General features: G+C 37.3%; 1 protein-coding gene across 11 annotated transcripts in view; it reads right to left on the minus strand.

The window, feature by feature from the left end:
* Positions 1–18,168, minus strand: part of stxbp5l (syntaxin binding protein 5L) — a 260,757-nt gene that overhangs the window by 3,000 nt on the left and 239,589 nt on the right. For 8 of the 11 annotated variants that reach the window (XM_088601568.1, XM_088601586.1, XM_088601596.1 and 5 more), the window contains 6 exons: positions 8,066–8,164; positions 6,814–7,053; positions 6,092–6,452; positions 4,370–4,535; positions 1,687–1,798; positions 1,220–1,440 (listed from right to left, as the gene is read on the minus strand). In XM_088601568.1, coding sequence (XP_088457694.1) covers positions 1,220–1,440; positions 1,687–1,798; positions 4,370–4,535; positions 6,092–6,452; positions 6,814–7,053; positions 8,066–8,164 — 1,199 coding nt within the window. The remainder of the gene's footprint in view (positions 1–1,219; positions 1,441–1,686; positions 1,799–4,369; positions 4,536–6,091; positions 6,453–6,813; positions 7,054–8,065; positions 8,165–18,168) is intronic. The other 3 variants (XM_088601605.1, XM_088601652.1, XM_088601660.1) reach the window with 1 other exon arrangement.

Genomic DNA, 18,168 nt, shown 5'->3' on the forward strand with positions numbered 1-18,168 from the left:
GCAATTCAGACCCTTTCCAAATGCGACAAAAGCCACTGGGCAGCATATGCAGTAGGTTACTCGCAACCTTCGCTCTTCTAATTCTGCTCTCCTTACTGTCCCCCAAGCCCCTCTACATTGTATGGGTGACAGGGCCTTCTCCTGTTATGCCCCCAAGCTCTGGGACTCTCTCCCCAAGGATATCAGAGAGTCACCTTCTCTAAACTCCTTCAAATCCAGACTCAAAACCCTCTTCTTCAGAAAAGCCTTTACTTAACTGGTTCCATTCTTCACCCCTCTGCTTTTCTTAGTACCACCATCCAAGGTCTCCTCTATATATTGTAATTGTGTTTTATCTTGTGTATTCTTCTTATTTATTATTGTTGTCATCCTGTAAAGCGCTTTGAGAAGCCACCTTTAAAGGTGCTATATAAAATAAAGTTAAGTATTATTACTACTACTACTACTACTCAGATGATATTTAAAATTAACAAAAAAAACAAAGATGCTTCTGGGTGGAAGTTCTAAACTGACAGTCAAGCCACTTACACCCCTGCTGTGCTTCATCACAATCATTCCCAAAGTAATTTTGTTGCCAAGGTGATGTTATGTCCTTTCAACATCATTTCAACGTCATGGAGTTGTTTATATTGTAAGAAAACCCCTCTCCTTTGTGTAGTGTTCTCATGCATTCTTAAACCACCCCATCTCCACCTGTGCAGCTGCCCCTAGGTCACTCCTCACTCTGCTTGGGGGTCTCAGTCTCCTTGTCCTGTGACCAGTTGGTTAAGCCAAAACTCTCTGTATGCAAACACCCATTCAACGTCCTCGAATGCAACTAAATCTTGGAAGTCATTATTTCTTGTGAAATACAATTGTGTAGAGATAAGCACATACTGTAGGTTTTTACAAATCAGAAATTAAAAACAACAAAGAAAATAGCCATGCTCTGGGTTAATATGTCTAAATGTAGACAGTTGCATTGCCTATGTGACTCAAGATTTTTACAGATTTATCAGATAATTCTGTATAATCTATCTTCTATAAAATAACTTCAAGTAAGAATTCTGTGCTACGCATGCATGCGAGCATAAGACTGCCAGCCTACCTTATATTGATTGCTTTTTCAACGATACACTGATACGTTTTTGTGGTCGTATGTTACTGCGTAGCTGCTTCCTGTTGGCATGCAGAGAAGCAGTGGGTTAAATGACCAGAACCAGTATGCCCGCGGCAGTACCTCGTGTGCGTGCTTGGAGAATGATTCAGCGCTGGCCATCATGCCTGCCGTGCGGTCCTCCAGCTCTCCCAGGCGCTGTCCTCTCTCGTCCAGCGCGATCCGGGCCCTGGCCAGGTCTCCCACCACGCCCCCGGCCGCTGCCTTCATTCCTTCCATGCCACCCAGGCCCGGGATGTGCTGGGCCAGGCTGCGGGAGGCCTTTCCTGCAGCTGCCTCTCCGACTGCCCGGGCACAAGGAAACATGCTGATTATGTGCAGGTTTTAGCATTCACCAATGCTTCTGTTATTCTGATTTGTGAAATCAAATATTTTTACCGAAACTTCTGGACAATCTGTCACACATTGACAGGCTAGAAGAACAGAGACTTTGTGGTCTTGAAAAGAGACCATGAGGGGAACCAGGAAGCAATTATTTACACAAACCTAACATGAGCAAAAGAAAAAAAAGCATGAGCAGCTCAGCTTACACAGCTCTTCCCTGTCGAATGTCTGTCCACTTCCTCCAAAGAAACCTTTCAGGAATCCCCTGTTCTGGGCTTCTGGAGTTTCCACTGGAGTGAATAGCTCCCCCAACATCTCCTGTAGCAGTGAAAAGATGCAGAATCACAATCTCTTTCCTCTGGCCTCCTTAACATTTACTGTTTGTCACCCTTTTTGCCAGAACACCTCACAACATCAAGATTTAAGAAAACAGATCATTACATAGTTTTATTGTCCAGAAAGCCCCAATAACAAAATCAATCTTTTCACACTGTTTAGTTAGGTCATCTGTAAAATCAGCAATTTCACACAATTGATCAGTCCTCTTTTTTTTCTGTTACTAATTATTGCATTCGTAATGCACTCTCAATCCTAAAGCGCCTTGCATATAGGAGGGTATTCATTCCAGAAGGCAACTCCTACCTGAGTGAGGCACAGCTTGCACAGAATCAGCTGCCTCACTACATAGTGAATCAGCTGGAAAAGTCAGAACTCACCTGTTGTTAAGGTAGACTTTTAGGTGGGTTACAAAAGCTCAGGGTGTAATGTGGCCAGAGCACTGGGGTTAACACCTCTACACTTTTAAACAATTTATAAGCATCAATGATAAAAAAAAATGTCATGGACAAGAACTGGGTTGTCAGTAGCTTGGTTTGCTGCCTTCTTGGTTGCAGCTGGCCATGCAGCATGGTGGGGTGGGATGTCAGATAGAACAGGCAGGTTGTGAGTTGGTGCTGGATGTACTGTACAGTAGGTACCCCCTTAACTTGTGAAGAGCATTGCTCGACTGTGTATACACCTTTATTGTATACGTACCTGTATTGTATACTCTTGCCCCACACATGCCAGATGGTGTGATGGACAGTATGGAATGCTATCTTTGTTTTGTTATTTTTCTGTAATATGTGGTGTGTTTTACATTTAAGATTCCTACAGTAGGAGTTAGAAACATAAGCTAAATATTGGATTGAGTCTGGAGATGCTGAAATAATCCCTGATTTGCTGGATGTGAGAGTTTATGCGAAGAGGATAGTGTCTTTGTTTTAGATGGAGTTTGAGGATGAGTCTTCATCAGTTTTTAACCTTTATAGATCACAGAGTGTAAACAGCCAGCATACAGGAGTCATTTACCTGCAAAAGATGACATCTTAGTATTGGAGGCTGCTAATTAGCACAGGCAGTGAGAAAATTAAGAAGGTGTCTTATTTTCCTAGAACCTACTGACCCGTGGGCTTTGCTGCTTATGGTATCATTAAGACAGAGTATAAACCAAAATCTAAACACTGCCGTACAGCTATTTAAATAATGCCTTTCTTCTTGTGAAGGTGTAAATTTAATTTAAGCTGTCAGATGCTGAATTTGGAAGTCCTCAGACCTCAAACCCACTCTGGCATTGGATGTGTTAAGTCCAGCATGTGGAGCTGGAATCTTTACACAGTCAGTGAATGTGGAGAAGAAACACACAGCTGTCCATCTTGGGGAGGAGTAACCCTTCACTTCACAAATGAACAATGTGGTGCACTGTTTTGCCAATTCAACTGCTGACAGCCTATCTGAAACCCAGAACTATACACATTAAGAAAACTTAAGTGTCAACACTGGCAGGTTCTTATTGAGAGGACTTTCTATAAGAGGTGGCCTCCAGGCATAAAAGACTGACAATCTCCATTTAATTTCAATGTTCTCAGTATATCTGTTTTCTTTTTGTGGAAATGCACCTGTAATAGCAAAGCCATTGCACAACTAACAATAAAAACGAGTAAGCTGTACTGTATTTGTATACAGTACATTAACTTTACAAGTTATTTGATGCTATTTGAATTGCCTTCTGATTTTTCTAAAAAATTAAATATGGAATAATTCAGCTTGACAAAATTGTGTTCAAATTACAATTGGGGTATATGCTTAAGGTTTATTGTAAACATTCATATAATCAATAATAATTAATATAAATATTAAAAATGATAAGCTGAGATGTGAGATAATGTATTTTTGGTCTGGTACTGTATGTTTGGTTGATTTGTGGCAAATGTATACTGATTTTGTCTGGCCAGGGTTATCCATCCTCTGCAAAAGGTATACTAAACTTTCAATCAAAGCAAACCGTACCAAATCCTACTTCAGCTCAGTGCTATATGCGAAACTGAAATTATTTTACCAGCAGGTGTCAGTATGGTACCATTTGTTCCAGGATGACCTTCTTGATAGAACAAACTGAAGGACAGTTACAACAACAATATATTATATATTTATATCAGAGCTAATGTGACAATTCATGTTTATAAATAATCCCAAACCAAATTTCATGAGATTAAAAATACAGAAGAGCATCCATTCTTAAATGAAACATCTGATATATTAGGACTAGAGAGGTATGGCCTCTGATACTAACTAGAAGCCTGCTGGTTGTACTCTTAATCATGGAACTCAACGTTGTTATAGAAAATTTCCAGCTGTGTAAAGCATTCTCCAGGTCATCAATGTAAATGTGAAATTGCTCTTAATTAACCTATCCGATAAAAACTGAAGGAATGTGTTTGATCTTTTCCATTCATTCAGTCTTACAAAGTTCATAGATGCTGTTGCCGACTTTGGTGTTGCAGTGTGGTGTCGGACATTTGGAACAGTAGCATGGTGCTGGAAGTCGTGGTGCTGGAAGCGTGCACTGACCTGTAGGTTGTCACACATCTCCTGGCTGTAGGTGATGCGCTGGATCTCTGTAGCGGAGCTCAGGTATAGAGCCTGCCCACCGTTGGTGAAGCAGAAAGTTCGTGCAATCCTCATATCTGTCAGAGGCAGGTAGTTGACATCCAGCATAGGCCTGAGGCTTGGCAAGCTGCAATGTGCAATCCCACAAGTGTGTGAGCAGACACCCCAGCAGCCCATGTGCGCTCAGTACAGGCTTATTTACAATCTAGGTTTTTCTGTGCAGTGTTGGAGCAATAAATTATCAGGTGGGGAGTTTGATTAGGGTGGAACACCTATTCAATGGTAAAGAAACCCTAAGGTGTAAGCCTGGAGAACACAGATGCCTCCTGTAGAAGAAAAACCTGAAAGCTGATGATTTTCAACATGGATACAGACCAGAAAGGCAGGACCTCATAATTTTCCAACTTATTTTAAAGTTGGAAATTAATATAAACATTTAAAATTTAAACTCCGGAGCACAAATATGTGACTTAAAACTGAGTTATGGTAATAGTTATCTGTAAGAGCTTTCTTGGAGTAGTTTAGCAAATATTATTGTCACAAAAGTAAACAAGGATTTAGTGTCTGAAATAAAAATAATTCGATATTATATTGTCTTCAACAGAATTGTGCCCTGTTATGTTATGATACTGTAGGTATGGACTAATTTATTCAGTCTTGACCAGAGGATTAAGTTATGGCCAACAAAGTAGGAGTCAGCACAGTGCAGTATAAGCAGCAGGTGACACCCATGATGTTTCTGCAGCTAACTGGACTTTGTAGCACTAAAGTTACTCTTTAAAAATGTACCAAAATGAAGATTTTAAGACCTAAAAAGGGAGCATCAGATAATTATCCTGGGGACACAAGGTCTTCTGCTTTTTGGTTTGACCTAATTATATTAACTATTGCTGTTGATTTGAAAAATGTACAGTACTTGCTTCTAGGTAAAGTAACTCTGAAACCTTTCAAAGACTGCAGTGAAGCGTGTTTTATTTGGCCAAATTAAAAAGTCACTGCAGCCTTTTAGGAATGAATTTGCTGCAGCTGACTTTCCCTTGGTCAGGATTGCCAACAATCTATAAATCTATGGACAGTCAGAAAAAAGTTCAATTTTAATCACCGTCCTTAAATCCACGAATTAAAAAAATGTTAACTTTGACGGAGGTAAGGAAGAAATATTTCTTGTACTGTAACACTTGTTGTGTGTATAACAAACACTTTGTGGAACAGTTTGGATCTGAAATTGTGTGAACTGGGGTGCCTTTAATTAGCAGAGCTCTGAACCTGACACCTGTCTGTAAGAACCTGTGGCATTGCAAGACAGTGGAATTAGTTCTACTGTATGTCTACAAAAATGTACACAAAATACTTCTTGTCCTTATGTCCTTATTCATAAATGGTCCTACAATCCCATTTATAATCATTGGTTGATCTACTGTAAACATTTACAGTTACAATGTTTGTTTAGCACCATCTGAAAGTGTTCTGTTCTAACAGTTTTCAATCGAGCTTGAGCCTCATTACTCCACTCAGTTTTATTTATAATGCTGCTCCTATCAACACTCCAACCACATACAGTAGTTTCCATGAAAGTCATCGTTCTGAGGCATGGAAGTCAGTATGAAAAACATTTTGCAAACTTGGCAACCCTGCCCCTATTTTAAAAGGGACACAGCTGGAAAGGGGAAACAAGACACGTACCTGAGAGTCATGATATGTCCATTTGCACAGAAGCAAGCCAGGCAGACGCTATTACAGAGCGTAACGACGTCAGCCCTGAGCACGAACGAAGCCTCGGTGATGCTGTGCGCGTAAAGGCAGGTTTGGGAAGGCAGTGAAAAGACTTTGGCCTGTTTTTCGGAACAGATTACTGCATACTGGTAATCTCCTGAGTCCTGAGAAGACGAGGGGGAGAAGTTGACGAGCTTCCGCTTGCGAGGTTTGTCGTGCTCGTCAGCACTGTGAGAGTCCCTCCACACCTCGTACGGGGGATGGATCAGATTGCCAGAGCAGTCCAGGCTAGAGAAGGTCAGCACGGAGCCTTTCAGCATCAGAACTGTGCCTGTTCAGGGCAGCGATGAGAAGTATTGGGAAGAACATTAACTGAGTCGGGACCTGCCAAACGGTATACTTTGCAAAAAAAAACAGGTGTGCCTGGACTAAGAGCAAACCTTAGTTTATGTTTAATAGGGATATTAATTTAGACACAGTAGCTCCCTTTCAATTTGTCTTTTCTGACAAATTGATATTAATCTAAAATTCTAATATTTGTGCAGGTCAATGCTGTTTTGGGTGGCTAAAAAACATTTTTTCAGAATTTATACTTAATAATAATAATAATAATTCGCAATTGACATTGACAGTGTTGCACATTTTCCTTCGGCTCACCAACATCAGGAGAAAAGTGCATAAGGAACACTTACCACTTGGTGACACCATGATAGGCTCTGTCTGCCGCTGGTCTTCGCCGGCAGGCAAGCTCAAAGAGATGACCAGCACCACTCCTAAGCTCGTGCCGACCCAAAGGCAGGGCGAGAGGGTGCCATCATTCTTCCTACTGTATGACTCGCTGAAGTACAGGGCGGTGATAGCCTCCTTCGTCTCTCTGTCGATGCTGGACACACTGGAACTGCGGGACCGGCTGAAAGAATTTTCCCGGCTTTCTACAGCAAAACAACAGACTTTTTTTTAGAAAAAAACTGAAGATGAATCTCTCTGAAGTTTTCCACACCTCAGTACCACAGTCAAATCGACTAGAACAAGCAATACAAAAACAACAGTAGGTGAATAAAAACACATTTTCAAAATAGTTAAAGAAAGTTCAAATATAAGTACTTAAAAAATAGAAAAGAAAGTTAATGACTTAAAAATGTAAATTTTAACATTTCTATTAATGCAAATAAAGAAAAAGATACTTTCAAGCAGCAACATAAGATTCAGAGTCAATCACCACAACCAAAGTGAATTAAGAATACTTCTTAAATTTTTAATTAAAAAGAAACACTTATAAGCAGGACTCAATGTGCTGTTTTACAAACAAAGGACAAGCAGGCATTTAACAGTTGGATGCAAACTACAGCCTGACATTAGAAATGCATGATACCAAATCACTCCTCCTAAATAATGTTCTGGGCACATATTGTACTGTACCGTAGATTAAAATGGAAGGTGTGAAAATGGGCATTACCCTTGTGAAATATTTCAGTCACTTCTTTTGAATATCTCTGAGCATACTGAGTGGCATATTGCCTCTATTTGCGATTCTGAACTGGGTGATATTCGGCCTCTGAGAAATCATTTGAACATGTCATGAATTAGAATGACAAAACCTGTCATTGCATTTGTGTCCTCTTCCAACTCTGCAATACTGACTCTTTAGGTATGAGACTGGTCTTGGGTGACACCAATTCCTCTCATTCACTCCAGTTATTACTCCGTTCTAGGATTCAGTACACCATTCAGCACAAAAAACACAGTCTATTAATTCGATTCCCAGAGATTACATAAGAAAGGTTGTGTATTTCATTCTTGCAGACAGAAGGCCTGCTCACTCCAGAAACCCATGCTCCCCAATTGTGTTACTAAAGACAAACACAGTGGTATGGAATCTGTGATTTCTGGACACCACAGAAACACAAATAAAGAAGCATGGTGAATATACAGTGAAGCCCTTACCTCTCTCACTCCATGAGTAACTTGCAGCGTGGTGTTCGTCATGCGAGTAAATACTCACTCCGTGCAATTGCTGAAGCATTGCCCGTCTGGAAGCGTAACCTACTCTCCCCAAAACAAGCATGCATTGCAAAAGGGACAAGTTCAACAACTCAAAGAAGTTGGCAGCTGAGATGTAAAAAGTAAGCAGTTGCTAAACAGCAGGTGAGCCAAGTCTAATATTTCCAAGTGTCTCGGTGTAAGCAGTGAGATCAAAGTTATTTTAACTACTGAATTTGACATTAGTTATATTTTTAGTATAAGTGGTTTTGGTTATTTTTGAGGGTAAAGTTTTAAAGAATAGGTGAGCAAAGCAAATCTAACTCGTAGTGCTTATTCAGCTACCCATTGACATAGAAACCATTTAAAATGCAAGTCATTCTGGACTTCTTAATTCAACTGCTTGAGCCTTGCTCGCAATTCTTTTACTCGATCATAATACTTGTTCCACATTTTCATGAAATACAGTCAAAGTACAAAGAAAATTAAAATAACAACATGTCTAGAATGATATATATGTGTAAGTGGCAATTTAAAGGGTAGTCAAATAGATCATTAAAAAAAGGGATTGAAATAACCTAGCACATAGAATGGTGCCAAAGACAGTTAAGTAAGCAGACTATTTCTAGAGCAGTAGAACATTTTTCCTGACATTTTTAGTGAAATAATACTTCAAGCACGGATGGAAAAGGCAAATTGGAGTAATGTGAGGTTTTAACTGCTGACAGGCTTTATTAAACAGCAAACATGTTCTCAGTATTTTAGAATCATTCTCTTATTTTAATAAAAATAGCACAGCAAGGCATATGATATTACAGTGATATTACATATGGTGTTCCTTAATTTCTTATTCTTGGACTACATTACCACAAAAACCTGCAGCTCATAATGAGAAATGGACTTGACTTATCTTACTGGTGTCACCTCTACATTGAGTCATGTCAAGAAACTAATTCAGTAGCACTTCTAAAAAGCAATTCTGATTCTTAAATCAGAGAGGTTTTAAAATGGATAAGCACAGTATAAAAATATTGATAACATTACCTACATTATTAAAAACTTAACCTTTGCCTCAATGAAACATAGGAGAAGCAGAGTAGTAAAAGTATTTGATTCAGACCTACAACGAGGCATCATTTGGTTCTTGGAATTAAAAATAAATAAATAAAAGAAAATAAAACATTTTAAAAGGAGTAAACCAATGGGACAGTCTTGTCTATTTCTGGAACAAGACACTGTGGCTGTTATAGCGGATATATTCATATTTATCTGTGTTCTCAAGCACTACAGATTTCTAAAAATGCAGAGGAAAAATTAATTAACTTTAGATCCTGTTCAATTGTGCTATAACCACCTGAAAGTAAATGAAACATATTAGTCTTTTTGAAAAACATTAAAAAATGCCACTGTGGTTTGCTAAAATTCCAAAAGTTTAGAGACATTTTGTACCATGTACATTAGTGAGCTGAAAGTCTTATTTTAATTAACAAATGCTGTTACATTATAGTTAATGATGAAATTTTAAAACACTTTGCTTCTAAGAACAAGTACTGTTAAGCAGTAGGGTAATTATTTGAACTAAATCAGAATCCATGTTGTATAACACTGACTTCTCTTTCTGCCTATTGATTGATTGGAGCTGATAATCTTTCAGCATCTGAAGGTCCAATCACTTTCAGAAGTGTTGACTGTGTGCCTCCACAAGGTAAGACCACAGTCAGTCATTACTGTTACAAAGATTTTTCAAATAACTCCTTGAACTGAATACTTCCTATTAGTTAGTGTGGTTTATCCTTATAGGGGATCACTGGGTAAAACTACTTTGTACTAGAACATACTGTAGACAGGCCAATTTGGTAAAGTGAACTCAAATCAAAATGGATGACAACTCAATAACAGAATGTGCACTTGAGGCACCTTCTGTGTGTTAGAGGTTGCCTGCTGCCATCAAGACCTCTAGAAAAAGTCTTTGGATGGACAGACCACGCAACACTATATCTACAGTGACATTTCTTCAGTGCAGTTTTTAAAACAATGGGACCCTTTCAGTTGATAAAATTACATTAGTAAATTACAACTGTTCACCCTTTTAGGACCTGGTGATAATAAAACACTATGAATGCTGAAGAGAAAAGGAAGCCAGCAGTTCATTAAAACTTTTCTAATGACAGGATATTCCCCTGTTGGTGTCAATGTTCAATGTCAACATCAAGGAATGCTCAGATGGAGATTTTACAGTCCTTAAAAAATGGCTATCAAAATGTTTGTAAATGAACCTCAAACTTGACATGATTAAGTCGATTTTTTAGCTTAAAATGTATTGGTGCTTTCCGTGGTGTATTTTATAATGATGGAGCACATGTTTGGAAAAAATGTAGAATTTATTAAGATGTTTGTTGGGTAACTAAAGCATAGACTGTAAGATCACTTCTTTCTTACAATCAAAACCACCTTTTGTTTTACTGCAGGAACAGAAATTAAAATAAAAAACACATGAGAAAAGCTATTTTAAAACCTACAACCAGAGAACGTGAAACAGTATTTACTTCGGGTTTATAATGACATTATTACACTTGCATTAGAAGGAATATGTGTAAAAAGCAATTCTTTTTTAAATCTAAGAAAAGCAGTTTTTAGTGGATGACATGTAGACATACTAAAAGGCATAATCTTCCATGATATGGATGGAATATATCCATGATATATGCAGTAGGATGTGTTTTTCATGTTAGATCTGTCACAAATATTTTATGGGCAGAGGAATTACAGGTATATTGTTATATTGTGCTTAATAATAGTTTATCATTATATGAAAAGTTTCCCTTTTTTGTGAGAATGCTTTACTGTTAGTGAAAGTTCTGCACAGTGCCACAGGTCAGACAAAGACTTCAGACAGAAGAGCCAGGGTCAGGGAGGGGCAATGCTTCAGCAACACACACAGGAGAGGGAAGACGAGGACCGACGCTACTGCATTAGTGACATTCAGACAAGTTTAGGAACATAAAACGGACACTAAATCTATGTACAGTAGACTGTACATTCTCCTTTACATAGGGTGTCTTCCTTTACACCACAAGTAACAGCTAACAGGACAATGTCTGTAACCTCCATCTGTTTTACACTAGCTGTTTCATCTGGCTGTCATTGTGCATTCCAGTCTGCCTTTCAACTATTCATTATTGCTAAACAGCTCAGCCTTTGACATGTCTGTAAAGGATGTGATTATTACACAATTTCACTTTTCTTGCTTCTTCGCAACAGACGTTTTCAAGCTGCTACAGTACAGTACCTGCCTGTTGAGACCATTTGGTGCTTGTGTCTTGAAGTTCTTGAAGAAACCTGTACTTTCGGTGATGCCATTTGCAAGATCTGCACTAGATCATCATCTATTATATGAGGAATTTGCTCTGAGAAACTTTAGGCTTGATGTACTGTATGTGATTTCCTTCCCAGAGGACATCATGTTCATCACAAGTTTGAACTGTAGAATTGTATCACTTCTTATACGTACTTATACAGTACCTCGTGCTGCCTTTGAATTATTAGATGAGCTAACAGGTAACCACTCACATATACATATTCAATACAAAGGAACAAGTAATAGGTTTATTCCATGCTGAAAAAAAGAAGAAAGAACACAACGTTTCGGCCGTGGAGCCTTCTTCAGGTGTCACCTGAATCACACCTGAAGAAGGCTCCACGGCCGAAACGTTGTGTTCTCTTTCTTCTTTTTTTCAGCATGGAATAAACCTATTACTTGTTCCTTTGCAGCCTACGCATGCTGACGCATCTACCCACCTGATATTCAATACAAGTTTACATTAGGCATTAGATAATGTTTAGTTTGTAAGACATACCAACTACATCCTCTATTTATATAATTATTTCCAATACTATATAGTAAAATACTGTATATAAACTGAATATTTTATTCATACTTTCTCATAGCCCTGTAAAACAAAAAAAAATCTCTGATAATCTCAAAAGAAAAAAACCATGAAAGTTTAGCTGGTGTGACTTTGCACATTATATTTACTGTACAGTTTTTTGTTACTATGTAAATTCCATGAGTTAAACTTAGCTAAAATCATTATTGTGTGTGCACTCTATTTATTCTCTCAAAACAGAGCTCTAAGGGGATCAAATTAACCTTCAAACATGACCTTTCGGTGATGTGAAGGAGTGTTCTTTTAGGAGCAGGAACAGAAGTTTAAAGCCACCTGATCATCATTTCAGAGACAGAGAAACATCCAATAACTGCACTGGATGAAAACAGCCTTTTGCTTAAATGCATTTTTCTGTTTGTGCAGAGCGGATACTTTAAAAAAGAGAGAAACCTGAGATCAATCTGCATATGGGTAATAGATTTAAGATGCAGCAATGACGCACATTTTTATAGATTGTAGGTTCATTTCTCCCAAGCCTTTTCATGAACTATCTGCACCCAAAAAATCACAGTTATGAGATAATGGGTCTTATTTTTCACTGGAAACAAAAATTGATCTTAGCATGTCACAATTTAATCAGGAAATAATCATTCCAAACATAAAATATTTGCAATGCTCAAGGTAAATATTTGAAACAGTGCTAGTGTATATACTGTATACTGCCCATAATTTTCTTATATGAAAGTAGGATTTCCATTGAAGATTTAAACATACTGTACAAATCCTAAACTACTTTCTACTGCAAAGAAACAGCTTGACTGTGAGCCCTGTCACAGCTTCTGTGGAAATGGCTGAATTGGAGGAGCAACTGCTGAAGCCATCATTTGTCAAACAAGCAATGGTTTCTTATCATGTTTCATAATTGCAGGCTGGTTAGAACTCTGCTACTGTATATAATGCTCAAGAAAGACAGCTCTGTCATTCCAATCCAATTTTAACAGGGGACACTTTATATAATTAATAACCTTGTATCAAGCAGAAACACAAAACAGACCTTCAGGTCTTAAAGTCACACAGAATTTATATCATCTGTTAGTTTTCAACTGTAACACTTCCTGGCATTTGGAAATAAGTTTGGCTGTTCCCTCAGCTTTACAATTGTTATGTTTTTTAAATGACCTGAACAATGTATCTTTTTCTTTAAAAAATGCCGGTGTGGCTTCTGACAATTTTCACAATTTCAGGCTCTAGCAAACAGTAATTATTACCTTGCAATCAAGGTATTTTATTTTTTCATTCTTTTTCCTCAAGTTATCCATTAGACATGTTCTGTACCCAGAATAGTACTTTGTCCTACTCATTGGTATTGTCCTTGCACCGCAGGATTCACTTCATACTGAGGCTCCTGAATCCAGCAAAGATCAGACTGACACAAACAGCTCTATTCTTTCTGGTTTCCTGATCAAACTCCACAGATGGCTGTTGGCTGTTGGTGTATCGAGAGCCACCTACTGTTCAACCAACCGACTTTTCCATGGAGGTCTCTTACTCCAGTACCGACCAAGCCCAGCCTCACTGAGGTCAAGCTGAAAGGTGGTCGTGTTGCTGTCCTCACAGTGTGACAGATTACAAGAGCAGACTAGATTAGGTTTTTAAATCGGCAAAAGTCATATGTAAGACGAGCAATGCATTTTTACTAATTTTGCCTGATGATAAATCTGGCAAAGGATATAGGTTAACTGTCCAAGGCATTTTAATTTTTCTTAAGCCTTAAGGTACCACCTTAAAGGCAATTATAACGGCAGAGAACCTCCTTCTCATTCATCTGCTCCTTTCCACTAACTTGTTCCTGGCGCCCTTCTTCACATTTTTAACATGAGTCATTCTAAATTAATATAAAACCTAATATGACATTTGCAAGATGAAGTGCTGCTTCATCTTCCTAAAGAGATTATGTCACCCTGAATTTACACGAATAAGGTTTTAATATCTTTGGACAGGTTTGGAGCTTTGGAGGGATTTGTGTAGGAAGCAATTTTAGGGACTAGAAGTAATGTGGGATAAAGAGATTTAGCTCCCTGGCTACTTGAGAAATGCAAACACACACACATTGTTAACACACTAAAGCATCCACATACTGCTATGGGAATTCTGTCTAGTTAATATTATTGAGGGGTATCTGACATAACCTTACTAATTTCTAAGTAGCTTCAATATATAAATACATATTTATTGTATCTACATTTGAATAATCATCAGAGAATGTAATGAAATTAAATAGTAGGTTTGTCCAAGAATTATATTATTTTTCAGATGATATTGTGAAAGCGGTCACAAGCCTACAAATTATGTGTCAATTCAGAGGCCTGTAGAGTTTTTCTCTTTTAGCTTGAGCCAATAATGTCCTTCTGGTGTTATCAAATTTAAATTAAATGGGTTTAAAGGAAGTTGATTCACCAAACTAATTATTTGAAATGTCCATCAATTAGATCAAGCTTTTTTCAGATTTTTACATAAGTGAATTAACAAAAGTTGTCTATGTGGTATTAACTGCCATTTCTATTCGTATTAGCAAATTGCTCATTTTTAGTTGATTAATGTGTGTTAATGTTCCAAACATATATTTAATCCTTTGAAATCTCATCCTGGATAATTGCTTTTCCACACTTTAAACAATTATGTAAAAACTCTAGTCCTTGAGGGCCACGTTCTTGGAGCTTTCACAGGGCCTTGTCAATTAGTGGCTGATTAAGACCTGACAAAAGCATGTTATGACTTCTTATCCAAATAATCAGCTCAATTAAGTGATTCCAATCAGAGGTGCAATGAAACTAGAGCACCCTGCAGCCCATGAAGACTAAGTTACTCATTGCTGCTGCAGTACAAAGTGATTCAAATACTGTAACAATCTGTTCCATGATTTCAGTTAAATTACATTTTCCCATTTTTATATATTGACTGATGCAACTAAAATCTCTATGGGTAGAAATAAGAAACACAGTATGATTGTGCAGGTAGCTTCTAATTCAAGTTTAAGAATCAAGACTATCCAAGTCATTTAGTCTTAAATTCGCGACACTTAAACTTAAGAACTGACACATTTTTATTCAGCTGAGGGAACAGAACATTTTCAGAATACTGATATAGTTTCCTTCCCCTTCACTGCTGGTGTCGGGTTGTGTCCTGATGAAAATACTGCTCCAATACACATTAATTTCTGCTTGGCAGCACAAAGGCTGGCTTTACACATTTGACTAACCACAAACTACCTGCAGCTTCTTATTCGGAAAGCTATCACAAACATCACTCAATTCTTTGCTGAATGAGGTGTTGCAACACATATTTAAGATAATATATTGCAGCCCTCCTCATTAACACATATCTAGTACATCGCACGCAATGCTTTTTCAGTGAATTGTCACAATACAGCTGAAAATTGCAGAGTATTTGTGCTGCAATATTTCTGACCTGAGGCCTTTATGGGGATCACAAGTTATTTTGTTATTACTGAATCTATATACTGTAAATAAACAGATTTTTTTCTTTTCCCCAATGATCTGCTGCATGCGCTATGTGTGATTCTCTGACTTTTTCTTTCTCGATTCTGGAAAAGACAGCTTCTGAGAAGAATTCTTAAAATATTCATATTAACAACATATATTGCCCTTTCTTTAGTGGTCAACCACTAAGAACGCACTGTACATGACAAAGAGCAAGTTCTCTGCGTCACATTTACCCAGAAATAAAGATTTGTGGACTCCACCTTTCAAAATGATAAAGTATCCTACTTTTCCTAGGCCACAAAGTAACATGTGATTCAAATGACAAAAACCTACTTATAATTCAGTTTTATTCTTAGAACGATTTCCAGACAAAAACAATGTGTTATTAAGTGTTAAGTAAGTACTGTAGCAACTGGAACTGCCTGTGTGCACAGGACAACAGGAAATATGTGATTCTGAAGATGAGTTAAGGAAATATATTTCTACTACACAAGTCAGATTGAAAAACAAATCTGTAAGCCACATCATTCTCAGGTAGCATCTCTAGCAAACACTGAAGTATAAAATCTGCATTCTTCCTTCTGTGACTTCCTCTATAATTAGCTGTGAGAAAACCTTTCTGAAACTATTTTGCTGTAAACATTAATAACGTTTGATCACGAGCAAACTCTGAGAATCACAGAGCAGGTAAGACAATGCATAAAACCTCTAAAACAAAGAAAAATAAATTACTTAATCATGTTAAAGAACATACTATAACAAAAAAAAAAGCAGTCTACTGGAATTAAAGGAATTGCAATAATACTATAACACCCTGGTTTTAAGGCATTTCTCTTCATTTCTAAGGGTAATATTCAACTAGCTATGGGTTAGTTGTTAAAGTAAAATATCTGCATGTTTGATAAAATAATAAAATATTTTGTTAGCGTTGGAAACACAGACAGTAAACATTAGAAACACAAATGATCTGGACTGTAGAGACGACAGTTTTTAGTAAGACAGCTGGACATCCTGCAGAAAGGAAAACGTGAGACAGAAGAACATGCACAGATTCCCCCCACATGGCTCCTTTCACAAACAGGGCTGCTGTACAAAAAAGGGGCCAAGATTATGAAATATCATAGAGAGACAGTGTTGCATTATTACATACTGTATTAATAAGCACTTTTCATGTAATGGCGACCCATAGTGTAGTTTTTGAAAACTAATAATGAAGAGCATATAGAGATACTATGTGGAAATCTGGAACTTTATTCATCTATCTTAACACATTTGTAAAAGTGAAAAATGATATAGAATTTGAACCCCTTTTAATATAAATGTTGTTCTTATTATCCTTTTAAGTCTAGCAGAAACAAGCAAGTGGTTTGTGTTTTTGGCAGAAGATAAGATTAATCTTATATATTATATATTCAGATCAAAAGTCGCTTTCCATTTACCAAAGATAACCGTTAGAGTGAACATGCCCAAAAATTCTCAAGAGAAACAGGAAAATGTTTTAGTTCTTTTAGACATATCTTTGAAAAGGTTGCTTGAATTTCTCTGGAGTTTAGTAAAGCAAAGCAAATTTGGTATTGTGGCCAAAACTCTGAAATTCTCAGATGCATTGATATTAATATAGAGTAAACATTAATACTAAAATATACAGTAAATATTAATACTAAGTCTATTACTAATAATTACCCCTCTTATGGAAAAAAAAATCTTCTGTAGCATCAATATCTGGTTTTGCAGGATGTGTGACAAATTGTGCAGTACTGGCAACATCTGGTAAAAACACAAATTACTCAAGAGGTCCAGCACCCTGTGAGCTGGCAAGCCTCACTGTGATACTGCTGCTTATGGGAAGAAAATCTTCTTGAGAACATGTTCTTGAGTGTTATGTAGTGTTTCTAAACTATTGAGAGTTTAAATACATACTGTATCTGTCTGATTTGTTCAAATGGGATATTATCTGTATCCGAGAAACAGTATCAACGTGTTTTAATTAAGAAAAACACAGTTTCTATGATTGTAGGTAAGTAAGAATTTGTCTGTCATTTATAAATACCATTTATGTCATTTAGTTATACTGAATTTAAAATATTAATTGCTAACTTTTCTTGGACTCGCCTGCACTTCAGAAAGTTTGTCCAATGGCAGCTTATCTGCCCTCACTGGCTGAATATCATAGAAACTCATTTTGGACTAACATGAGCAAAAATCAGGAATTTCTTCAAAGACTAATGTGAATGAGCTCATTACTCCACATAGCGAGTGACTGCTGTTCATTTGCACCACAATATGATTAATGACTGACTCATCGCAGGAGATGTCAATTCAGTTGTTAATCTGTATCTTTTCAACAAAACCAATAAAGAGCTTCAACTGTGGAGGCAGAACCCAAGAAAAAGGCCATCATTACTTATACAAAGATATAAAGAAAAATGCAGCAGAAATGCACTTAGATTCTGTACAGATGGTGATTACTGTATGTATTGAAATTAATTTTGAAATGCATTTGAAAACAATGAAATATGGGAAAATATTTCATGCCTTTTTAAACATATTTTAGGAACATGGTGCCATTTTGAATAACCTTTGATAAATGTCTACATATATATTTGAAATGTTCCTTTTTTTCTCCAGATTGGACAGGTTGTGTTAATTCTCTGACCTGAGTATTAGTCAGGTGATT

Source organism: Lepisosteus platostomus, chromosome 2 (assembly GCF_059453375.1).
Source record: "Lepisosteus platostomus isolate fLepPlt1 chromosome 2, fLepPlt1.hap1, whole genome shotgun sequence".
Classification (NCBI taxonomy): domain Eukaryota; kingdom Metazoa; phylum Chordata; class Actinopteri; order Semionotiformes; family Lepisosteidae; genus Lepisosteus; species Lepisosteus platostomus.